The sequence below is a fragment of the Pristis pectinata genome, chromosome 23, assembly GCF_009764475.1.
Source record: "Pristis pectinata isolate sPriPec2 chromosome 23, sPriPec2.1.pri, whole genome shotgun sequence".
In the NCBI taxonomy this organism is placed as follows: Eukaryota; Metazoa; Chordata; class Chondrichthyes; order Rhinopristiformes; family Pristidae; genus Pristis; species Pristis pectinata.
This window is the reverse complement of record NC_067427.1, coordinates 4,541,864-4,567,787: the sequence shown is the minus strand read 5'-3', so window position 1 is coordinate 4,567,787 and position 25,924 is coordinate 4,541,864. Positions and strand designations below refer to the sequence as shown.

The 25,924-nt window shown below is 46.6% G+C and overlaps 1 protein-coding gene across 4 annotated transcripts in view; it reads right to left on the bottom strand.

Moving 5' to 3' along the window:
* The window catches only part of LOC127582057 (serine/threonine-protein kinase Nek6-like), a 162,990-nt gene that overhangs the window by 99,032 nt on the left and 38,034 nt on the right, over positions 1–25,924 (bottom strand). For 3 of the 4 annotated variants that reach the window (XM_052037024.1, XM_052037023.1, XM_052037025.1), the window contains one exon: positions 21,065–21,193. In XM_052037024.1, coding sequence (XP_051892984.1) covers positions 21,065–21,157 — 93 coding nt within the window. In that variant the 5' untranslated portion in view covers positions 21,158–21,193. Of the gene's footprint in view, positions 1–21,064; positions 21,194–21,490; positions 21,930–25,924 lie in introns of those variants that run through there. The other variant, XM_052037022.1, reaches the window with a different exon arrangement.

Genomic DNA, 25,924 nt, shown 5'->3' with positions numbered 1-25,924 from the left:
GGATCGGTGACCCAGTCCAGGGGTGGATCAGTGACCCAGTCCAGGGGTGGATCGGTGACCCAGTCCAGGAGTGGATCGGTGACCCAGTCCAGGAGTGGATCGGTGACCCAGTCCAGGGGTGGATCGGTGACCCAGTCCAGGAGTGGATCGGTGACCCAGTCCAGGGGTGGATCGGTGACCCAGTCCAGGAGTGGATCGGTGACCCACTCCAGGGGTGGATCGGTGACCCAGTCCAGGAGTGGATCAGTGACCCACTCCAGGGGTGGATCGGTGACCCAGTCCAGGAGTGGATCGGTGACCCAGTCCAGGAGTGGATTCGGTGACCCACTCCAGGGGTGGATCGGTGACCCAGTCCAGGAATGAATCAGTGACCCAGTCCAGGAGTGGATCGGTGACCCACTCCAGGGGTGGATCAGTGACCCAGTCCAGGAGTGGATCGGTGACCCAGTCCAGCAGTGGATTCGGTGACCCAGTCCAGGAGTGGATCGGTGACCCACTCCAGGGGTGGATCGGTGACCCAGTCCAGGAATGAATCAGTGACCCAGTCCAGGAGTGGATCAGTGACCCAGTCCAGGAGTGGATCGGTGACCCAGTCCAGCAGTGGATTCGGTGACCCACTCCAGGAGTGGATCGGTGACCCTAGTCCAGGAGTGGATTCGGTGACCCAGTCCAGGAGTGGAGCAGATTAAATATACCAGCCCCTGGCCTCCAGTGTGTTCTGTGTTTCTGCACCACAGACACAAACTCCTTGACAACCTGACTGCACCGAGCCAGCGCCTGTCCTTGGAAGTGACCACCAGCAAGAAGCAGCCCAGGACCCCCTCCTCTGCCCTTCAGTGTACTTGCATTCCTTACTCACACTTCCTTCATCCTCTCCAGCTCCTCCACAATGAAGTCATTCCCTCTGGAATGTTTATACTCTGAGCTGCAAGCGGAACGTGATCAAACCCACAGATCGCAAACTTCCAGTGAAATTCCCCTCCACACTCGCAGAAGGCAGCTGAGCAAGGCCTGTGCCATCCTGAAGTAACAGGAACTAAGGAGGTGAATCGGCCAAAGCCCAGCAAAACCGTAAATCTACAGATGGACTGGATGGGGCAGTCCAGCGGGACAGTGCTTGGAGTGATCACAGATCACTGCACCAGTCTTCAAACCGACTGCAGCTTCAGTATTCAGTCTCATCTGGATAGTATTATGCGGAACTTCAGTTGGTGAGGCCTGGCCAGCTTGTAAACTGAAATCCCACTAAAACGATCAGACTTAGCCCGTTCCCACACATAGGGAACTGGTGTTACAACCACTGCAGCCTGAATGCCTGCAACAGTTTCACCAGGTCTCCTCGAAATAGATGGCCAAAATGTTTTAAAAAGCTGGGTGAAGCTCCTTGCGCTGAGGGGCCTGTTTTTGTTTATTGGGAAGCAGATTAAGCAGATGGAATTTTTGGAGCAAAAAAACAAGCTGCTGGAGGAACTCAATGGGTCAGGCAGCATCCGTGGAGGGAAAGGGATGGTCGACGTTTCGGGTTGAGACCCTGCATGAGGACTGGGAGTGTAGAACATAGAACGTAGAACAGGAACAGGCCCTTCGGCCCACGATGTTGTGCTGAACTAATTAGAGTAGTAATTAAATGCTTAATTTAACTAATCTCTTCTGCCTACATAGTCTCCATATTTCTCCATCCCTGCATATTCATGTGCCTACCTAAGAGCCTCTTAAATGCCTCCATTGTATCTGCTCCACCACCACCCCTGGCAGCACATTCCAGGCACCCACCACTCTCTGTGTAATAAAACTTGCCCCACACATCCCCTTTGAACTTACTTTAAATCTCACTTTTAATGCATGCCCTCTGGTGTTAGACATTTTGACCCTGAGAAAAAGGTACCGGCTGTCTACTCTAACTAAGCCTCTCATAATCTTATAAACTTCTGTCAGGTCTCCCCTCAGCCCCCACCACTCCAGAGAAAACAACCCAAGTTTGTCCAACACCTCCTCATAGCTCATGCCCTCTAATTCAGGAAGCATCCTGGTAAACCTTTTTTTTGCACCCTCTCCAAGCCCTCACATCCTTCTTGTAAAGGGGTGACCAGAAATGAATGCAATACTCCAGATGCAGCCTGACCAGAGTTTTATAAAGCTGCAGTATAACTTTCTGACTCTTGAACTCAATCCCTTAGTTAAAGGCAAGCACGCCGTGTGCCTTCTTTACCACCCTGTCAACTTCTGCGGCCACTTTCAGGGAGCTATGGACTTGGACCCCAAGATCTCCCTGTACATCAAGTAACTGAAAAGTAAATGAGGAGCCATCAGCTTGTGATGGGCAACTTACAGTGGGCCTTGAATGTTGATGTTTCCAGCAATGTCCATATCCCATGAATAAATTAACAAAAAATTCACACAGAAGCAACAACCTGAGTAAGTGAAAAATGGTTAGAAATTCGCCACCCATCAGAATGGAGGAACATAGAACCTGGATCAGTACAGCACAGTACAGGCCCTTCAGCCCACAATGTTGTGCTGACCTATATAAACCTACCCCATGATCAATCTAACCCTTCCCTCCTACACATCCATAACCCTCCATTTTTCTTACATCCATCTGCCTATTTAAGAGTCTATTGTATCAGCCTCTACCACCACCCCCGGCAGTGTGTTTACCACCACTCTCTGTGTAAAAAACCTACCTCTGACATCTCCCCTAAACTTTCCTCCACTCACCTTAAACAGATGTCCTCTGGTATTGGCCATTGGCACTCTGGGGAAAAAATGCTGACTGTCCACTCTATCTATGCCTCTCATAATCTTCTACACCTCTACCAAGTCACTTCTCATACTCCATCACTCCAAAGGAAAAAGCCTAACTTGCTCAACCTCTCATCATAAGACATGCTCTCCAACCCAGGCAGCATCCTTGTAAATCTCCTCTGCACCCTCTCCAAAGCTTCCACGTCCTTCCTATAATGTGGTGACCAGAACAGAACACAATACTCCAAGTGTGGTCCAACCAGAGTCTTAAAGAACTGCAACATTACCTCGCGGCTCTTGAACTCAATTCCCCCGGCTAATGAAGGCCAGCACACCATATACCATATGTCTTCTTAACAACCCTATCAACCTGTGCCAACTTTGAGGAATCTATGGACTTGGACCCCAAGATCCCTCTGTTCCTCCACTCTGCTAAGAATCCTGCCATTAACCTCATACTCTGCCTTCAAGTTCGTTCTTCCAAAGTGGATCACTTCACACTTTTCTGGATTGAACTCCATCTGCCACTTCTCTGCCCAACTCTGCATCCTGTCTATATCCCTTTGTAACCTATGACAGCCTTCTACACTATCCACAACCCCTCCAACCTTTGTGTCATCTGCAAACTTACTAATCCACCCCTCCACTTCTTCACCAAGTCATTTATAAAAATCACGAAGAGCAGGTCCTCAGAACAGATCCCTGTGGAACACCACTGGTCACCGACCTCCAGGCAGAATATTCTCCATCTACTCCCACCCTCTACCTTCTGTGGGCAAGCCAATTCTGAATCCACACAGCCAAGCCTCCATGGATCCCATGACTTTCTGGAGGAGATCTTGGTAACAGAATATAACATGCAACTGTTACTTTATTACCTGCTCAGTGTAGAGAGTGAAGGACATGGTTCCACCCCAAGGCAATTCTCACAGGTAATTTAAAGACGAGAAAATCATTAGTTGTGCTGTTTCCTTTCCCTACACACCAGTTACTGGTTTGCTGGGTGACATAATGTCCTCCTCTTGGTTTCGAGAGGGAGCATTGTAATTGGTATTGGAATTGCTTTATTATTGTCGCATGGACCAAGATACAGTGAAAGGCTTTTATCTGCTGGCCATCCAGGCAGATCATTCCGTACATAAACATGTCGAGCTAATAAAAAGGAAAACAGAATGCAGGATAAAGAGAAAGTGCAGTGCAGGCAGACAAATGAAGTACAAGGGCCACGACGAGGTAGTATCTGCGGGAGGCGCTGCCTCAAGAAGGCAACATCCATCATCAAAGATCCCCACCATCCGGGCCGTGCCAGCTTCTCGCAACTACCATCGAGCAGGAGGTACAGAAGCCTGAAGTTCCACACCACCAGGTTTAAGAACAGCTACTTCCCTTCAACCATTCGCTTCTTGAATCAAACTAATCACTACAGTAAAACAACAGTCTGACCACTTTACGCTAAAAAGAACTGTGTTTTTTTGTTCTAGTTGTGTTCTTTCTTGTAAAACTTGTGTATAATTTATGTTTTCTTCTGAATGTTGCTTATCTGATGCTCTGTGCCTGTGATGCTGCTGCAAGTAAGTTTTTCATTGTACCCGTGTATACATGGACTTGTGCACATGACAATATACTCGACTTTGACTTTGAGATTGGGAGGTCAAGAGTTCATAGAATCATAGAATCATAGAACAGTACAGCACAATACAGGCCCTTCGGCCCACAATGTTGTGCCGACCTTTAAACCTCGCCTAAGACTATCTAACCCCTTCCTCCCACATATCCCTCTATTTTAAATTCCTCTGTATGCTTATCTTTTCAGTTCACCTTTTAGCGTATGAAAGGTCCGTTCAAGAGTCTGATAACAGTGGGACAGAAGCTGTCCTTGAGCCTGGCGGTACATGCTCTTAAGCCTTTTTATCTTCTGCCCGACAGGAGGGGGGAGAAGAGAGAATGTCTGGGGTGGGAAGTTATGAAAGAAGTTGAGATTATTGAACATTAAGGGAAGGAAAGTCGCACTGAGGTAAAAGATCGGCCACGATCTCCTTGAATGGCAGAACAATGACAAGGGACCGAATGGCCTGCTCCTGCTTCTATATCTCCATGGTAACGATATGATGCAACACTGATGACTTTGCGAAGAGTTGGCTATTTCTTTTTGTCCAGTGGGTGGGGAGAGGGGAAGTGGTGAAGTTGTTAACTCCTTACCAATCTGCCCCAAACCAGCTAAATGTTCTTCTATTCCATTTGTCCTCTAATATTAGGGAAACTTCCTTCGAGTCATAGAGTCACGCAGCACGGAAACAGGCCCTTCAGCCCAACTGGTCCATGCCAACCAAGATTCCCATCAAAGCTAGTCTGTGTTTAGCCCGTATCTCTCTAAACCTTTTCTGTCCAAGTACCTTTTAAATGTACCTGCCTCAACCACTTCCTCTGGCAGCTCGTTCCATATACTGACCACCCTCTGGGTGAAAAGGTTGCTACTAAATCTCTCCCCTCTCAACTTAAACCTGTGCCCTCTAGTTCTTGATTCCGCAACCCTGGGAAAAAGACTGTGGGCATTCACCCTATCTATGCCCCTCATGATTTTATACACCTCTATAAGATCATCCCTGATTCTCCTACGTTCCAATGAAAAAAGTCCCAACCTGCTCAACCTCTCTCCATAACTCAGTCTCTCGAGTCCTTGCAAATCTCCTCTGCACTCTTTCCGGCTTAACAGCATCTTTCCTATAGGAGGGTGACCAAAACTGAACACAATGTTCCAAATGTGTCCTCACCAACTTACACAACTGCAACATAACATCCCAGAGACTTACAAAGTATTGCCGGTCGGTGGGTTAATTGGCCACTGTAAATTGCCCCCAGTGTGTAGGATAAGGGTAGAATCAGGGGGCAGGGGGAGAGTGGGGAGAATAAAATGGGATTGGTGTCAATGGGTGGTTGATGGCAGGGACTCGATGGGTCGAAGGGCCTGTTTCCGTGCTGTGTGACTCTACAAGTTGCTGATGCAAGTTCAATGTGTAATATTCCTAGTTTTATTGCTGCAAGCTGTCATCTGGATAACAGTGACCAGGGCAGGTAAAAACTGCAACTCAGAACTTACTGCAAACTGTAGAGACCAAGCACCGAGGCTTGAGTTAACAATGCCACCAACATCTGAAATGCAGGAGCTGAGAAGATACAGGAGCCTGAGGGCATGTACCACCAGACTTAAGGACAGCTTCTACCCTACTGTGATAAGACCATTGAATGGTTCCCTTATACAATGAGATGGACTCTGACCTCACGATCTATCTTGTTGTGACCTTGCACCTTATTGCACTGCACTTCCTCTGTAGCTGTGACACTTTACTCTGTACTGTTATTGTTTTTACCTGTACTACATCAATGTACTCTATACTGACTCAGTGTAACTGCACTGTGTAATGAATTGATCTGTAAGATCGGTATGCAAGACAAGATTTTCACTGTACCTCGGTACAAGTGACAATAATAAACCAATACCAATACCAACTTCATGTATTTCCTTATCTTCAAAATTACTCTTAATCTCTTTCATTTTGTGACAGCTTGGATGAGTACAAAGGAAACAGATTTATAATTGAGACAAGATCTTTCATTTGCCATTACTCCAGGTTTGTTTGATGATTTGTTAATATGACTCTCGAATCATGGCTCAGAGCATATGTGCACTGCCGTACGCACTGCAGGAGGTAGTCCCCCTGCAGCTTGGGATGTGAACTATCAGTTTAGAGCTAATGGCAGCCTCTGCAACGTGAGCCTAAATCCCATTGAATTTAAATAAGTGGCTATGGAACTGAAACTATAAACTGGTCTTGTCATGGTTCCGAGGGCTGGTTCTCGATTCTGCCCCTTATCCCCATTGATGGGGCCTTGTTGTGCAGCACATGGTTTCCATGCACTACTAATTTCCTAATGACACACACCTGAGGGCCATCAGGAGACTAGTATAAGAACCCCGGTTTCACAAACACTGGTTACCAGAGTATTGGTCTATCTCTGGGTATACTTTGTCTACTGGCTGCTGAGAGCCATTAACTCTAGAGCAGTCCTGGTTTTGTGGTTTCTCCTAGAAAACCCAGTTTCTGTGTTGGGACTCTGAGACAGAGTCCTGAGGCAAAATTCCTTTGGTTTGTCATTGTGTGCTCATTTCCATGGAAGCATCTGGACTCCAGTCTCATTCCAGTTTTCTGCATTTGGGTTCTCCATGATCTTTCTCTTTGTAAATGGGAGCAACTTGGATTGGTGTGGACACTAATCTGGTTCACTCTGACTGGTGGGGGGAAAACTAGCCCTTAGTCTATGGGTGACTCCAGCCCCACAACAATGCTTTAGACACTTAACCACTCTCTGAAGTGAGACAGACTGGCTGAGTCACCAGCTTCCCTCTCGTGAGATGGTGTGAGCCATTCTATGACTCTGGCATCCATGATCTTTATAGATACAGCTCTAGTCACCTCTGAATCAGATGGTTGTGGGTTCAAAACTTTATACTTTAAGGAATTTTTTTAAGTTATTGGACCATTTGGTGGGACAGTGAGGGGCCTGGTATATCTGGAGACTCTACAGACCAGATAGAAACAGGAGACTTCCCTCCCCACTGAACCATTTGATTTGTTAATGCAGTAACTTCACAATTGGCTGATTCTTAGTTCAGGTTTATTCAATTAACTGGAATTAAATTCCCCAGCCACCACAGTGAGATTTGAACTCTTGCTCCCTGGCCATTAGGCTGATAGTCAGGTAACTTAATCACCACACTGCTATACCCACAGAGCCCCTTGCGTGCAGTACCGGGGGATGCTGCACTGTTAGAGGCACCGTATCCTGGAGGAGATGTTTAACAGATGTCTGTCTGCTCTGGGGGATGCAGAAGCTCCTAGGGCACCATGTCAAAGAAATGCTGCCACACACCTACCCCTAACACTGCCACAAGAGCTCAGATTGTCTAGTCATTATCACAGTGCTGTTACTGGGATCTTTCTGTGCACAAATGCTTTCCTTCCTCACACTACAAAGATAATTCATTGGCTATAAAGCTCTTTGGGAGGTGCTGTGGATGTAAATTTCTGTGTTTCCTTACAGCATATGAGGCCATTCTCCCTATCGTGTCTATGCCAGCTGGCAGAGCAATCGGACTGCCCCACTGATTTTCCATGTAACCTCTTCCCTCCACGTTCCTGTTAATTCTGCACACTGGGGACCACTTACAGCGACCAATTAACCCACAGACTCGCACCTCGTTGGGATGCGGGAGGAGACTGGAGCACCCGGGGAAACTCGCGCAGTCATAGTGAGAACGTGCAAGCTCTACACAAACAGCGCCGGAGGTCGTTTTTGAACCCAGGTCACTGGAGCTGTGAGACAGCTGCACTACCTGATGCACCACTGTGCCAAATGCACTATATAATAAATACACTATATAAAACTCTTTCACTTTGTTTCTGCACAATCTGTTTACCACAAGCTGAAGATGTGCAATATTCACTTCACTTTCAGCTTAAAGCTTCACTCCCATTCACATCCACAGCAATCTGTTAAGTGTTCGAAACACGGCTGCTCTTCCGCTCAATGTGTGGACCTCATGCAAAGAACAATTCGCATTAATGAAGCTTAATTAGGAAATAAAAACTGATGAGGCAGAGCAAACAAAAGTGGAATGTTTTCGAGGATGTGCGGGAAACTATTGGATACCACATGAACAGCAGAATAATAGACATGTGGGCTTAATCTCCTCAAGATACTGTAAAGACCAGTTAATGTGTTTGCATAAGTTCCTGTCTGCGCTGTTTAATGTGGCCATTATTAACCTGTTTGTTTGAACCTGGTGTAAACTGTGTAAGAATCCAGGAATCTCAGCTCGTTAATTGACGGCAGAGAAAGGAAACTGAATCCTCCAGTAGGATAAACAGGGAATTATATCTGGAGGAAGTGGTTCGACAAACAGGCAAGGGAGGTCAGAGAGAGCACCGGAGGGAGGTGAGAAATAGCACGAGAATAATGCAGTCAAGAGCTGCAACTTGCATTTGTATGGCACCTGTAACATTGTAAGATGTCCTCATTAAAGAGAAATCAACACTGGGCCACTTAAAGACGTGCAAGGGCAGGCAAGCAAAAGCTCAGCCAAGGAGGTGGATCCCACAGATGGTTCAGGGAGGGAAGTCTGGAGCTTGGAGTCCAGACAGCTGAAAGTAAGCCCTGCCGCTGATGGAGCAGTGGAAGGTTGAAGGTGATCAGGAAGTGTGCAGAGATCCCAGAGGCTTACAGGGCTGAAATAGGTTACAGAGACAGGGACGGGTGAAAAATGGTGGGGAGCTTGGTTAAGGAATTGTTTTATGGAGCGTCCCAAAACACATGAAAATCAAAAAAAAAACTGCAGATGCTGGAAATGCGAATTAAAAACAAAAAATGCTGGAAAAACTCAGCAGGTCAGGCAGCATCTGTGGAGAGAGAAACAGTCAACATCTCTGGTCGATCAGGTCAGTTCTGGTGGTCATCCACCTGAAACGGTAAACTGTTTCTCTTTCCACAGGAGCTGCCTGACCTGCTGAGTGTTTCCAGCAGTTTCTGCTTTTATAATGTACCTTTAGCTTCCCATTGTGCAAAGATCAAGTTAAATAATTGTTATAAAGTTGTAGATTGTGAAGTGTTCACACTGGTGGATGGGTTAGTATTGTTGGTAATTGATGGTCAGCATAGACATGAAGGGCCAAAAGGCCTGAGTCTGCATTGCATGACTCTATAACACACACACCAAGGCACCATGTGCAGCACAGACATCAAAAAACATGGTTGTCGATTTTTCAGGCGGATCATTTAACCTCTCTACAACTTATAAAACTCAGGTTAGGCTGCATCTGGAGTATTGCATTCAGTTCTGGTTGCCCCATTACAGGAAGGATGTGGAGGCTTTGGAGATGGTGCAGAAGAGGTTCACCAGGATGCTGCCTGGATTAGAGGGCATTTGTTATGAGGAGAGTTCGGACAAACTTGGGTTGTTTTCTCTGGAGCGGCAGAGGCTGAGGGGAGACCTGATAGAAGCTTATTAGGTTATGAGAGGCAGGCAGACAATATCTTTTTGCCAGGGTCGAAATGTCTAATACTAGAGGACGTGCATTTAAGGTGAGTGGGGGTAAATTCAAAGGAGATGTGCGGGGCAGGTTTTTTACACGGAGAGCAGTGGGTGCCTGGAATGTGCTGCCAGGGGTGGGGGTGGAGGCAGATACGATAGAGGGGCGTAAGAGGCTCTTAGGTAGGCACATGAATGTGCAGAGAATGGAGGGAGATGGACACTGTGCAGGCAGAAGGGACTAGTTTAGTTAGATGTTTAACTACTAGTTTAATTAGTTCGGCCCAACGTTGTGGGCCGAAGGGCCTGTTCCTGTGCTGCACTGTTCTACGTTCTATGTTGAGTATCCTGCTGCAGATTCTTCTACTCTGTCACTGTTCCATTGCTACAAAGCAGGCAGATCCGTGACTCGAAAAGCAAAGAACTGTAGAGTGTCACTGATTCTATTTGGAGACACAAGAGACAGCAGATGTTGGAATCTGGAGCAACACACAATCTGCTGGAGGAACTCAGCAGGTCGAGCAGCATCTGTGGGGTGGGGGAAGGAATTGTCAACGTTTGGGTCAACGCCTTGCATTAGGACGGAGAGGGGAGAGTGGAAGTCAGTATAAAGAGGAGAGGGGAGTGGTGATACTTGGAATTTCTCTGTAGCACAGGGAAGGTTCTGGGACAAGCCCACTGAGCGAGCTGGAGAGGAATTTTAAATCAGAGGGTGCCTGAGGGTGCAAATTCACCCGGACAGACATGGCACAAGCAGTGAAGACTTGAACACAGCATGACACAGGAATGGCCGGAGGGACTACGACAGGGAGTTCAGCCCCTCTGTCCTCTTCTGCCACTCAATTAGACCACAACTAGTCCACACCTCAAGATCTTTTACCCGCCATTGATTCCCACCCCAGTGTCAACACGTAGACCTCGCTTGCTTGGTCTAGTCTGTGTAGCCTTTTTACAGCTTGTTCCAAACTCTCGGTGATTAAACAGCTCATTAGCTCCTTGAGTGGTGTAAAAGTGAACATTACTGCCAGCACGAGGTAACAGGCTTGTTTCTGCTGGGCAAGATTATTGCATTTACAAGGGTCAAATCCAATTGGACACATCTATCAGCTTAATGAACAGATGTTCCTCACAAGCAGAGACCGGTGAGCTCTAAGTTCACTGGGATGGGAAGAGTATTATACATCTGTGTGTCTGCTACTGATACTATGCCACGATGCTGTTTCTCATTCCAATCTAATGAACACAAAGGAGACAAAATGAATATTCCTTAGTCTAAACCATTGCTCAATGTTTGTACATCTGTGAGGATTAAAAGATTGCAAAACCAGAGTGATAGCCTTCTAATCTCTTCATGTTCGTCCCTGTGCATGTACTCCCTAAACATCTGGACGTCCCTTTAATTCAATTCAAGGGACATGGCATCACTGCATTTACTGACCATCCCTAATTGCCCTTGAGAAGGTGGTGATGAGTCACTTTCCGGAACAGCCACAGTCCTTCTGGTGAAGGTGGGGAGGGAATTCCAGGTTTTAGACCCAGTTGTGATAAATTTCCAAGTTAAGGTGGTGTGGGGCTTGGAGGGGAATCTGCAGGTGGTGGTGTTCCACTGTTCCTGATGCCCTGGTCCTTCTCGTAGGTAGAGTTGTAGGTTTTTGAAGGAAGTAAAGTCTGTTTTATTGTCCTTGCTTAGGTTTCTGTCAGAATTATCAGACAAGTTACATTGCTATCCAACCAGGGTTGGACTTTCACAGTGAACAGGAGGGCCCTGGGGAGTGTTGAGGAAAAGAGGGACCAAGGAATACTAGTACGTGGTTCCCTGAAGGTGGCATCACATGTAGACAGTGTGGTGAAGAAGGCGTTTGGCACGCTGGCCTTCATCAGTCGGGGCATTGAGTATAGGAGGTGGGACATTATGATGCAGTTGTACAAGATGTTGGTGAAGCCACACTTGGAGCACTGCGTGCAGTTTTGGTCGCCCTGTTACAGAAAAGAAGCCAGAAAGAGTGCAAAGAAAATTTATGAGCTTGTTGCTAGGACTTGAGGGCCTGAGTTTTAGGGAGAGGTTGGGTAAGCTGTGACTTTATTCCTTGGATCTTATAGAGGTGTATAATATCGTGAGAGGTAGAGAGAAGGTGAATGCACATAGTCTTTTCCCCACGGTTGGGGAATCAAAAACTAGAGGGCATAGGTTTAAGGTGAGAGGGAGAAGATTTAAAAGGGACCTGAAGGGTAACTTCTTCACACAGAGGGTGGTGCGTGGATGGAACGAGCTGTCAGAGGAAGTGGTTGAGGCAGGTACAATAACAACATTTAAAATGCATTTGGACAGGTACGTGGATAGGAAAGGTTTAGAGGGATGTGGGTCAAACACAGGCAAAAGGGACTAGCTTGGATGGGCATCTTGGTCAGCATGGACGAGTTGGGCCGAAGGGCCTGTTTCCGTGCTGTATGACTCTATGACCCTAATACAAAGGGTAAGATGTATATTGACACCCACAGCTGTAGAATGTCCTATTTTAAACACAGTTTGGGTGAGTAACCCACAAGAAGCTCCCTCCCTTTGTAGTGTGTGAAGAATAGAGTGATCCATGTGAGAGATTGTGCCAAAATTTCTCTTCCTGTGTTCTCTGACTGAGGATAAAGGTGGGAAAAAACAACAGAAAAAATGACCTGTGGCTCCAGAAAGGTAAAATGTCTTTGCTCACACATCTGGGAACCATCTCTGTCACTGGTGTAAGCTGGAGAGGTGTTAGGAGATAGTACGCATGACACCCTTGCAATGGCCCACTGCTTGGATGGTTTACAAATAAGCAAGATTTCATGAGAATATAAGCAAATATATGTCTGTCCCGCCATTCAATATGATCATGGCTGATCTGCCCCAGGCCTCACCTTTTGAATAGCAAGTAAATTTGGTTTAAGAAATTCAATATGATAAGCTGCTAGAAGGTGGTCTGTCTTTTCAACAGTGTTCAATTCAAACTGTTGGGGTCTGAGCAAACATTACACATTGCCAGAAAGTAAAAAATAAAGAAAAACGCAGAAGCTGAAAATCTGAGGTATAATCAGAACATGCTGGAGACGCTGTTGAAAAGAGCAACAGAGTCTCGGCCTTGAAATGTAACCCTGCTTCTCTCTCCACAGATGCTGCCTGATCTGCTGAGTGTTTCCTGCTATTTTATTACAGTCAGGCAGGAGGTACAGAAGCCTGAAGTCCCATACCACCAGGTTCAGGAACAGCCACCTTCCTACAACCTCAGGTTCTTGAACTGACCTGCACAACCTTAACCCTACCTCAGCAATGGACCACTATGGACCACCTCTTGCACTACCTTGCACTCACTGTGTTTTTACACTGATGTCTTGATTTGCACAGTCTTTCTTTCTTCACTGACTCATATAATGTATGTATATTTATGTTCTGTGTGTTGTCTGAACCCACGTGCCTGTGATGCTGCTGCAAGCAAGTTTTTCACTGTACCTGTACCTCACTGTACCTGTGCACATGATAAACAAACTTGGCTTGATCCACTCAGGAAGGTGAAGGGTGTCTGCGATATGTGGCTGCAGAGTTGACATCCTACCACCAGATGTCAGAAGCACTTTGAGTAAGGAAGGGTAAGAAACAGTACGTAATCAGGATTGGCCTACTGGCCCGGTGACAAATGCCCTCGTGGATTCTCCTAGACTCTTAAAGCTATTGGCACGTCTCCAGAATATTTCACCACGTTCAGTAATGGAGGTTTGGTCATCTGGAAGGCCTTCTCATTCTCACAACAATTATCATCTTCTGTAGGATGTGGTTGTTTGACTCATTCTTGACAATCTTTAACCCCTTCTCCCAATGCAGCCTCTTTCCAACAGAATCAATTAGAACTTAGAACACAGATTAATGTAACATTGAAAAGAAGTCCACCATTTCATAACAGCTCAACCAGCACCATAGCCAATAACGTTCTTCTTTAACTGTGCTTAAGTTGGTTATCACAGGCATATATATCCGAGGTATAAATGCCATGAAGGTTTGCTTTTTGCAGCATTGCAAACATGACAAACATAGATTTCATAAATTAACATAAATTACACAAAATTTACACGACAGAAATAAACATGATATTAGTGCAAGTTGAGAGGAGGAAAGAAATATAGTCTGAGGCAGTGTTAGGGTTTTTTGGTATTGGTTTATTATTGTCACTTGTACCGAGGTACAGTGAAAAACTTGTCTTGCATATCGATTGTACAGGTCAATTCATTACACAGTGCAGTTACATTGAGTTAGTACAGAGTGCATTGAGATAGTACAGGTAAAAACAATAACAGTACAGAGTAAATTGTCACAGCTACAGAGAAAGTGCAGTGCAATAAGGTGCAAGGTCACAACAAGGTAGATCGTGAGGTCAGAGTCCATCTCATCGTATAAGGGAACCGTTCAATAGTCTTATCACAGTGGGGTAGAAGCTGTCCTTAAGCCTGGTGGTACGTGCCCTCAGGGTTTTTCAGGTCGGTTCAAGAACCTGGTGACAATGGTGTGGGAAATGCAGCAGCCAAGGTGTGCAAATAAGATCCCACAAACAGCAGTCTGTCAATGACCAGATCATCTATTTTAAGCATGGGATAGATATTGGCTTGCAGACTAGACTTAGGTTCCTGATCGTTCTTTGAACTGAGATCCTGGGTAAGTGCAGAAGGTCTCATGGCCTTAGAGAGAGCAAACGAGGGGTTTATCACTAAAAGTCCAGTTTCAAGCATCAACATTTGAGTCAAAATCTCCGCGGCAGGACCTTTGATTCCGCTGACCCTGGGCGAGCTTCAAGGAGCTTGGAACATCATACATTGGACCGTGACGCAGGACTCGAGAACAGTCAATGAACCACTGCCACAGATCCGACAGAGAAATCGGAACAAGTTGCTTTTTAGATATGTTGTTGTTTCCCCTCTGGCCGAGACTGTGGAATTCCTGGTGATGTTTGATATCAACTGCTACAGACACTGCACCTTCAGGCTCAGTAACCTGTGCGCAGGAAGAGTTACTTTGCAAACCCTTCTACTCTCTTCCACAAGGTTTTCTATTCTATAACTGATCAGCACAATTTGGAATCAGATAAAGTTCACAACCATGGGATCCATGGGCAAAGAGTCACCGAGCGTAATCCCACCTTCCAGGACAGGGTTTCAACCAAGGTCTCTTGCTGGTCACAGCTCCTCAGGGACACATCAAAACCCTGTCGAACTGTGGTGGGAGTCTCTCCCTCCACTGCCCTTTCAGGCAGTGAGTTCCAGACCCTCACCACCCTCTAGGTATTTCTTTCCTGCTGATCCTTCCACCAGCTACTTTCAGTCATCACCCCTTCGTCTTCGCAAAGGAAAATAGCTCCTTCTTATTTGGAGGCCTGGAGTCCCACTGTCATACAGCACAGACCTGAGCCCTTCAGACCATCTGGTCCGTGCTGACCATCAGGCACCCAGCTACAATAATCCCATTTCCCAGCACTCAGTCCGTTTTGATTTACCCTACGTCACTCCACATAATTTTATACATTGCAATTATTAGTCTCCTCAATTCCAAAGAACACACTCCCAGATTCTCCAGTTTTTTTCTCAGATCTACAGTTTTCCAGTCCTGCCAATGTTCCTGTAGGTGTCCTTGGCTCTCTCTCCACCACAATCCCATCTATCCTGCACTGTACATTGCCTCCAGGTGTAGTCCAAATGATGCTTGTAAACCCCTCACGTATTCATGTCACATTCTGATCTATCCCCATCTGCAGGGAACTCCGAGGTTCTAGAACCACCACCCTGAGCTGTGACTGACCCTCGGCAACAAAACGTCAAAACTTGCTGTGAAAGTTGAGTCAGTAGGAAAACGCCGATGAGATGGACTCTGACCTCACGATCTACCTTGTTGTGACCTTGCACCTTATTGCACTGCACTTTCTCTGTAACTGTGACACTTTACTCTGCACTGTTATTGTTTTTACCTGTATTACCTCAATGCACTCTGTACTAACCCTATGTAACTGCACTGTGTAATGAATTGACCTGTACGATCGGTTTGCAAGACAAGTTTTCCACTGTACCTCAGTACAAGTGACAATAATAAACCAATACCAATACATGCAGAATGTCTGGATTTAGAATGGCTGGCTCTGAATCTTGTACAGGTCCTCCCCAATGTACGAACGCCTGACTTAAGTGCGGCCCATACATGCGACCGAGCATTTGGGAGACCGGTGGGACGGATTTGCCGGCTCCTGCGGGCCTGTAGGTATCTTCTGCTGGGTGGGAACTCAGATCGCGGCCGCATTTCTGAATTGAGAACTGTTCAGGCTATGAGCAGTTCACAGGAACAGAACCCTGCCGTAACCTGGGGCCGACCTGTAATCATTATATCAATGCTCTAGACAAACTGTAATGGAAGAACATATTGATGATCTACTTTCCGAATCCAGTCCACACCAAGAATGAAGCTTAATTATAGTCACATTATTTCAAGACAATCAGAGTTTCGGATCCAAAAATGGTTCCGGTTACAGTGACACTGGCTACACAGTTCTAGAACATCAATGCTAGATTGCTTTTAAGACAAGATAAGATATCTTTGTTAGTCACATGTACATCAAAACATACAGTGAAATGCATCTTTTGCGTAGAGTGTTCTGGGGGCAGCCCACCAGCGTCACCATGTTTCCGGCGCTAACATAGCACGCCCACAACTTCCTAAGCCGCACGTCTTTGGAATGTGGGAGGAAACCAGAGCACCCAGAGGAAACCAGGACCTAGAAGTCCCAAACTCCCTTTGTTTGCGAAAATGCACAGAATAGTTAAGTTACTGGACCAGTTGTCATGGTTCTGAACCAGTGATTCAGAGTCACGAGTTCAAATCCCAGCACCGCAGCTGAGGAATTTAAATTCAAATAATCAAATAAATCTGCATTAAGTTTATTCTCATTAATTGTGACCATGAAACTATAAAACCCATCTTGTTCCCCTTTTGACACTCACCAATTTTTATCGATGCACCATAGAAAGCATCCTATCTGGATGCATCACGGCTTGGTACGGCAACTGCTCTGCCCAGGACCGCAAGAAACTGCAGAGAGTTGTGGACACAGCCCAGCACATCACGGAAACCAGCCTCCCCACCTTGGACTCTGTCTTTACCTCTCGCTGCCTTGGTGAAGCAGCCAGCACAATCAAAGACCCCACCCACCTGGGTCATTCTCTCTTCTCTCATCAGGCAAAAGATACAGGAGTCTGAGGGCACGTACTACCAGGCTCAAGGACAGCTTCTATACCACGGTGATAAGACTATTGAATGGCTCCCTTATACGATGAGATGGACTTGTTTGACCTTGCACCTTATTGTCTATCTGCAATGCACTTCCCTGTAGCTGTGACACTTTACTCTGTATTCTGTTATTGTTTTTACCTTGTACTACCTCAATGCACTGTGTAATGAATTGATCTGTACGAACGGTATGCAAGACAAGTTTTTCACTGTACCTCAGTACAAGTTTTTTTAAAATTTTATTTACAACGTGGTAACAGACCCTTCTGGCCCAACACGTCTGCGCCGCCCATTTTAAACCCAATTAACCTACCCGTACATCTTTGCAATGTGGGAGGAAACCAGAGCACCCAGAGGGAACCCACGCAGACACAGGAGAACGTACAAACTCCTTACAGACAGCGGCCGGAATTGAACCCCGATCACTGGCGCTGTAATAGCGTCGCGCTAACCGCTACGCTACCATGCCGCCCACAAGTGACAATAATAAACCAATACCAATACCATTGAAGTCCCTCAGGGAAGGAAATCTGCCATCCTTACCCAGCCTGGTCCACACGTAACTCCAGACTAACCCACGTGGTTGATCATAGAACATAGAACATAGAACAGTACAGCACAGGAACAGGCCCTTTGGCCCACGATGCTGTGCCGAACTAATTAAATTAGTAATTGTCTACTAAACTAATCCCTTCTGTCTCCACATGGTCCGTATCCCTCCATTCTCTGCACATCCATGTGCCTATCTAAGAGCCTCTTAAACACCTCTATCGTATCTGCCTCCACCACCACCCCTGGCAGCGCATTTCAGGCACCCACCACTCTCTGTGTAAAAAACCTGCACCGCACATCTCCTTTGAACTTACCGCCTCTCACCTTAAATGCATGCCCTCGAGTATTAGACATTTCAACCCTGGGAAAAAGATACTGGCTCTCTACTCTATCTATACCCTTTATAATCTTATAAACTTCTGTCAGGTCTCCCCTCAGCCTCCACTGCTCCAGAGAAAACAACCCAAGTTTGTCCAACCTCTCCTCATCGCACATGCCCTCTAATCCAGGCAGCATCCTGTTAAACGCCTTCTGCACCTCTTCCGAAGCCTTGATTTGTAGCTGACTCCACAGTTTAGGGGATTAGACTATAAACACTGACTTTGCCAAAGACGTTCACATCTGCTGATCGAGTAAATAAAAAGAATATGGAACTAGAACAAGAATAAGGGACTCCACTTTGGAGACGGGCGCTGTGTGCAGGGCTGCTGCCTGGGGTTGTACACACTGCTGGATAAGTGTCTTCACTGACCTCAATACTGGGAGGAGTGATACTGGTAGTTGACTCTCTGAACCCACTGTAAGCAAAGACAGACTTCTCATAAAGTCGTAATTTAAAGCATTAGCCACACCAATATTTCACTTGAGCATAAACAATTCACTTTAACATCACTGCAAAGCCATTGTCAAGGAAAATATTTGAAATCTCATTAACAAATCACATCTGACAGCTTCCTTGCTGAATGTCAAAACCTAAACTGGAAACCACAGAGTCAAGTTATCGCATGTATCTTCTCCTTGTTTGTCGGTGGTGCTTTAATGATTTAAGGTTTGCTATCTTGGCCCTCTCATGCTCCTGCTTTTTACAGTACTTTACATACACAGAGCGTTGCTCTTTTTGAATAAGTCACAGACCCAGAAAGACAAGAAGGGGCTGAACTGAATGGGAGAGGACACTGTGGCCTTGAGTTCTTATCCAGGAGATAAGAACTCAAGGCCACAGTAGAATTCCTGTCTTTCTTCACTGTAAAAGGATTATCTTCAATTCCCCCATAATAAAGGCAACATCCCAATCTCGCACAGTCACCTATTTAAAATCATAAAACCCTAAATAAAATTTTAAAGAGTCATAAAGCATTGAAACTTTTGCCCACTGACCTTCAAGTACCCAATTACATTTGTCCTGCACTAATCCCATTTTTTATATCCTCCCCAGATTTCCCTCAATTTGCCCCAGTTGCTACCCCTCACCTACACACTGAGGGCAATTTAGTGGAGCCAATTAACCCACCAACCTGCACGTCTTTGGGATGTGGGAGGCAACCAGAGCTTGCGGGGAAAACCCACGTGGTCACAGGGAGAACGTGCAAACCCCACACGTAAGTTCTCGACCATGTTCAGAGCTGAGAACAAATCTTGGTCTGTAGAGAAGTCAAGGGTTCAGGAGACAGGCAGGAAAGTTGAGCTGAGGCCAAGCTCAGATTAATCAGGATCTCACTGGAATCCAGATCAGGCTCGAAAAATCAAGTTAGCTGACTCTTGCTCCCGTTCCTTAAGTAGTTCACTGAAATGGCGCCTTCTAGCTTTTCCCACTGCCACCCCCACTTCTTTCCTACCACGTTACGGAAAGTCGCAATGTGGACCATTTTCTAGGGACCCGACCCACCTGTAAAGTGGGGGTTCATCTGTCCTTCCACCTCGATAGGCAGAAAATTAACATTAACTAAATGAATTTGTGCTAGGTTAAAAAAAAATGCATTTCCTTACATTTTTTTCACTGGGGAGAAATACAACATGAATCTGTCTGCACTAATTAAATAAGTCAGCTGAGACAATAACCAAATAACTGGACTTTGGAATTAGTTTCACTAACTATTGCTGGAGATAAACCTGTGCTAAAACATCTCTGGTGATACCTTGTCCTATTCAAACCATGAACTACCCGGTCCTGTTTAAGTAAAGCTTGGATTTACTTGGTAACTGGGGTGGCACTGTGACACAGCTGGTAGAGCAGGTACCTTGAAACGCTGGGGACCCAGGTTCAATCTTCACCTCTGGTGCTGCCTGGATGGAATTTGCATGTTCTAATCTACCTTGTTGTGGCCCTTGCAGCTTTATTTGTCTGCCTGCACTGCACTTCCTCTGTAACTGTAACACTATATTCTGCATTCTACTTTCCTTTAAACTAGGATGCTGCCTGGATTAGAGGGCATGTGCTATCAGGAGAGGCTGGACAAACTTGGGCTCTTTTCTCTGGAGCGGTGGAGGCTGAGGGATGATCTGTTGGAAGTGTATAAAATTATGAGGGGCACAGAGAGGGTGGACAAGTGATATCTTTCTCCCATTATTGAGCAATCCAATACCAGAGGGCATGCGTTTAAGGTGAGAGGGGGTAGGTTCAGAGGAGACATGAGGGGTAAGTTTTTTACTCAGATGCTTGGAATGCATTGCCTGATAGGGTGGTGAAGGCAAATTCACTGGGGGCTTTTAAGAGGGGCTTGGATGGGCACATGAATGAGAGGAAAATGAAGGGATATGGGCCTTCACAGTAGTGTAGCGGTTAGCCTCTAGTGACCAGGGTTCAATTCCGGCCACTGTCTGTAAGGAGTTTGTACGTACTCCCTGCGACCACGTGGGTTTCCCCCAGGTGATCTGGTTTCCTCCCACATTCCAAAGACGTGCGGGTTGGTAGGTTATACAACTACTGTAAGTTGCCCCTGGTGTGTAAATGAGTGCTAGAATCTTGGGGGGAGGTTTTGGGAATAAAATGGGTTCATGTCAAATTAGTGTAACTGGTTGGCTGGACTCAAGTGGGCCAAAGGGCCTTTTTCCATGCTGTATGACTCTCCAACAGGAACTGAAAGAGCCTTGAAACCAATCATTCTTTGTTTCTGCTGTCTTACTGAGTCCTTCTTGGACTAAATCTTTTCTAAGATGGCTCTGGGTGTGATGGCAGTTTGCAGACGGTGAGAGGGAATTGCAAAGAGCCAAGAAAAGTACCCAGTGAATCCCACACTCCGTTGCCACATTCCCAACCAATCCCCTTTTAACATTTCCCATCCCCGGGGTTACTACAGGCAGTGCAACGATTTGACAAGGATGTTGACAGAGATCGGGTGTGTGCAGGAATGTGAGACACCAGCAGAGCAACAAGGTAAACTGAGAGCTGAACTGACCTGAACATCCTGCTGATACCCCGAGCCTGCGTTGTAAAGGAAGTTGTTCTGATCTTCCAGAGGAAGGGAATGGTGACTTTGCCGATCCTCCATTCTAACATGTCACCATGAGACGCTGCCTTCTTAATTCTGTGGAGATACCAGCCAGTTAAATCTTTGCCAAGCGGAAAGGAAGCAAGGGTTAATTTTCAAGTTGCTTTTTTTTAGTCCCCCAGATCTACACAATGCAGCGAGTATCCATTAGACCCTGCATCAGAAGATTTATTCTTTTTAAGTCATCTACTTGAAACTTAATAGATATCCATTTCGGAAATCATATATCAGTTATTTTGCATTTTATTTCCGTGCCAACACAATCTCTGGGAAAATGCTTCTTGGATTAAGCAAGGATTTTATTCATCTTTAACTACCCATGGATCACGTTACCTGTGTTAGAGCTGCCCCTTTCTGCTCAACTGTGACAAGATGCAGTCTAAACAATCTGCCGGTTTTCTTTCAGAGGAGGAAGCCGCAAAGTTGTAAGGAATTAAAGTACATTGTCTGTGAAGTTCCACGTCTCCGTGTTGCTCACAGATCCACACGAGGTAGAATTGTTTCCCAACTTCAGAATGAACTCCACCTCCTGTTTTTGCAATGCTCAGGAGCCGGGCATTGGCAAATAGTTTCTCTACAAATCATTGGTACAAAGCTGTAAATGAAGCACTTGGTGATTACTGAGAAGTGATTGCAAAACCTGCCACCCACATCCCACCAGACCCACTCTCATCCCCTGGATTTCATTTCCTCTTTTCAAATTACAATGTGCTGCTCTCTCCACTCACAATCCGAAAGGGCTTCACTCACTGAAAGAGCTTATTATAACTGTAGCCTTTCCGCCTCTGGTGACCTATGACAAGCAGACCATGCTTTGCTGGGCAGTGAGTCAGTTACAGGAACTGAAAGAGCCTTGAAACCAATAATTCTTTGTTTCTCCTGTCCTTCTGCACTAAAGCTTTTCATGCAGATACTGACAAGAACCTACTTCACTTTTTAACTTCCAAGTTTCTCTTCAAATTACTTTTTGATTGTTTTGTTTGCCTTGACTGAAGATTCAGTATTAAATGATTAAGGCGCTTTACATTGGTGCCATTCTGGAGAATTAAATTCTATTTTTAATCATTTTTTTATGGTGTGGGGCATTAATGATGAGGTCAGTTTTTATTGCCTATCTCTAATCGCTTGTGCTGTCTTTGCTGAACCATTTTTAGCAAAGCACTTATTAGAAACATAGAAAACCTGCAGCACAATTCAGGCCTTTGGACCTACAAAGCTGTGCCGAACATGTCTCTACCTTGGAAATTACTAGACTTACCCATAGCCCTCTATTTTTCTAAGCTCCATGTACAACAGAGGGGCTTTCTGGGCCATTTCAGAAGGCAATTAAAATTCAATCACAATGGGAGGTCTGGAGTCATATTTAAACCAGGGAAAGACAGCAGATTTCACCCTCTAATGGACAGACATTAGTGAGATGCACCGATTTTCCACAGAGTGGTGGGTGTCTGGAATGCGCTGCCAGGGGTGTTGGTTGAAGCAGATATTACAGTGTCGTTCAAGAGGCTTTTAGACAGGCAACATGAATATGCAGGCAGAAGAGATTAGTTTAATTTGGCATCATGGTTAGCACAAATATTGTGGGCCAAAGGGCCTGTTCCTGTGCTATTCCATCCAACATTTTCATCCCCGAGATTTACTTTCTCCTAAATAAATAAATAGGGGAATAAGTATTATTTTTATTATTTTGTTAGTAATTTTTAATTTAAATTTAGGGGAGAAAATAAACTATTTATTTAGGGGAATAAAAATTACTAAGCAAATTTAAGATCCCCAGCTACCATGGTGGGATTTGAACTCATGTCTTTGGATTGTGACTGGTCTGGGAACATAGCTCCGAGGTACCATTCTTACCAAAAACCTCAGCTGAGTGCAGAGCTGGGGGAGTGCTGCTCTGCTGGTTGTTAGGGATAATTAGTTAAACCAAGCCCTATCTACTCTCACAGGTCAATATATAAGATCTTAGAGACACAAGAGACTGCAGACTCTGGAACCTGGAGTGGCTCACGAGAGGCTGGAGGAACTCAGCAGATCAGGTGGCATCGACGAAGGAAATGGACAGTTGACGTTTCAGGTCGAGACCCTCCCTCTGGACTTACTCCATCCCTTTAAGAGGGGCAGGGGCGATTCCCTCAGTGTCCTGAGGCCAATATCTATTCATTATTTAAACAGGTTATTGCAGTGTTTTTGTGGGAGGTTGCCAAGTTCAAACTGGCTGTTGCCTTTCCTACGCTAGCTACTAGTTAACTATTGAGTGACAAGTCTAACTAGCACCATCTCAGCACCACAGACCCAACCAGACCCCTCCGTCTGACAGAACTGGAACTCACCCTCAACGACTTCTCTTTCAGCTCCTCCCACTTTTTCCAAACCAAAGGTGTAGCCGTGGGCACTCACATGGGCCCCAGCTATGCCTGCCTTTTCGTCGACTTATGTGGAACAGTCCATGATCCAAGCCTACAGCGGTAACGCTCCCCAGCTCTTTCTCCGCTACATTGACGACTGGGGCTGGGGCCGTCTCCTGCACCCGTGCTGAGCTCATCAATTCCATCGACTTTGTCCCCAACTTCCCCCCTGCCCTCAGATTCACTTTGTCCGTCTCTGACACCTCTCTTCCCTTTCTGGATCTTTCTGTCTCCATCTCCGGAGACAGATTAACCACCGACGTCTTTTACAAACCCACCGACTCCCACAGTTACCTCGACTACACCTCTTCCCACCCTGTTGCTTGCAAGGACGCCATCCCCTTCTCCCAGTTCCTCTGCCTCTGCCACATCTGTTCCCACGATGAGGCTTTGATTTCCCGGACATCAGCGATGTGCTCTTTTTTTCAGTGACCGGGGGTTTCCCTTCCATCACTATCGATGCTGCCCTCACCCACATCTCCTCCACTTCCCACATGTCTGCCCTCACCCCATCCCTCTCCCCCGAATTAACAGGGACAAGGTTCCCCTTGTCCTCATCTACCACCCACGAGGCTCTGCATCCGGCACATCATTCTCTGCAACTCCTGCCACCTCCAACGGAATCCCACCACCAGGCACGTCTTCCCCTCCCCCCTCCCTCTGCTTTCCTCAGGGATCGCTCTCTCTGCGACTCCCTTGCCCACTCGTCCCTCCCCACCAATCCCCCTCCCGGCACTTATCCCTGCAACCGCGCAAAGTGCTCCACCTGTCCCTACACCTCCTCCCTCACCACCATTCAGGGCCCCAGACTGTCCTTCCAGGTGAGGCAGCGCTTCACCTGTGAGTCCGAGGGTGTCATTTATTACATCCGGTGCTCCCGGTGCGGCCTCCTGTACATCGGTGAGACCCGACGCAGATTGGGTGACCGCTTCGTCGAGCACCTTCGCTCCGTTCGCCTCAAAAGCCGGGATCTCCCAGTAGCCAGCCACTTCAATTCCACATCCCACTCTCACACCGACATGTCTGTCCACGGCCTCCTCTCCTGCCACATAGAGGCCAGATGCAGGTTGGAGGAGCAACACCTCATCTTCCGCCTTGGGAGTCTCCAACCTGACGGCCTCAACATCGATTTCTCTAACTTCCGGTAACCCCTCCCCTCTTCCCCCCTCACCTTTGTTTTCCCTCACACCTTCTCTTTCGCCTCCCCTGCCCTCATGAGCTGCCCACCTATTCCCCACCTCCTTCCCTTTATTCCATGGTCCACTGCCCTCTCCTACCGGATTCCTCCCCCTTCAGCCGTTTGCCTCTTCTACCCGTCGCCTCTCAGCTTCTTACATCACTCCCTTTCATCCTCCCTCCCCCACCCACCTACCTTCCCCTCCCCCCACAGGGGACCCACCTGTCACCTGCCGGCCTGTGCTCCTCCCCCACCTTCTTATTCTGGCTTCTGCCCTCTTCCTTTCCAGTCCTGATGAAGGGTCTCGACCCGAAACGTCGACAGTCCATTTCCCTCCACAGATGCTGCCCGACCCGCTGAGTTCCTCCAGCGCTTTGTGTGTGTTGCTCCAGATTCCAGCATCTGCAGAATCTCTTGTGACCCCTCTCAGTGCTGCACCAGCAGATCAGCCAGAGGTTAGTGCTGGTGTCCCCAGCGTGGGACTTGGATGTGGTCCACTCTGAATCAGAGATTCAGAAGTGTTGCATTGACTGTAAGGTGTTCCAGGATTGAGACTGTGGAAGGAACATCTTTCCCTTATCCTTAGTTATGCAATTCTGCACCAGAGGCCAGGTACCAGAGGATGAAGTAAAAAATCTGTATTAATGTTGAAGCATTACTGAGCAGTCACTCTGCGTCCCATGCCATTGTGCTGCACCTGTGCACCGAGGCCATTAACCCCTTGAGTACTACAAGGTTCAATAGTCTTGTGTCAGTTAACCATTAGGAAAAAGATATTTAAGATATAAGATATTTATTAATCACACGTACATCGAAACACACAGTGAAATGCGTCTTTTTGCGTAGTGTTCTGGGGGCAGCCCGCAAGTGTCGCCATGCTTCCGGCGCCAACATAGCACGCCCACAGCCCCTAACCCGTATGTCTTTGGAATGTGGGAGGAAACCCACACAGACACACGGGGAGAACGTACAAAATCCTTACAGACAGCGGCGGGAATTGAACCTGGGTCGCTGGCACTGTAATAGCGTCACGCTATCCGCAAGACTACTGAGCTGCCACCACATTCCCATTAACAAACCACATGCAGTGCAACGTGAGAGTCAGGAATGTGTTGTGTAAAACCAAAGGACGTCATATTTTAAAAAGTAAACTGCCTGAGGTTTTACCATCATCAGTTGGGGAAT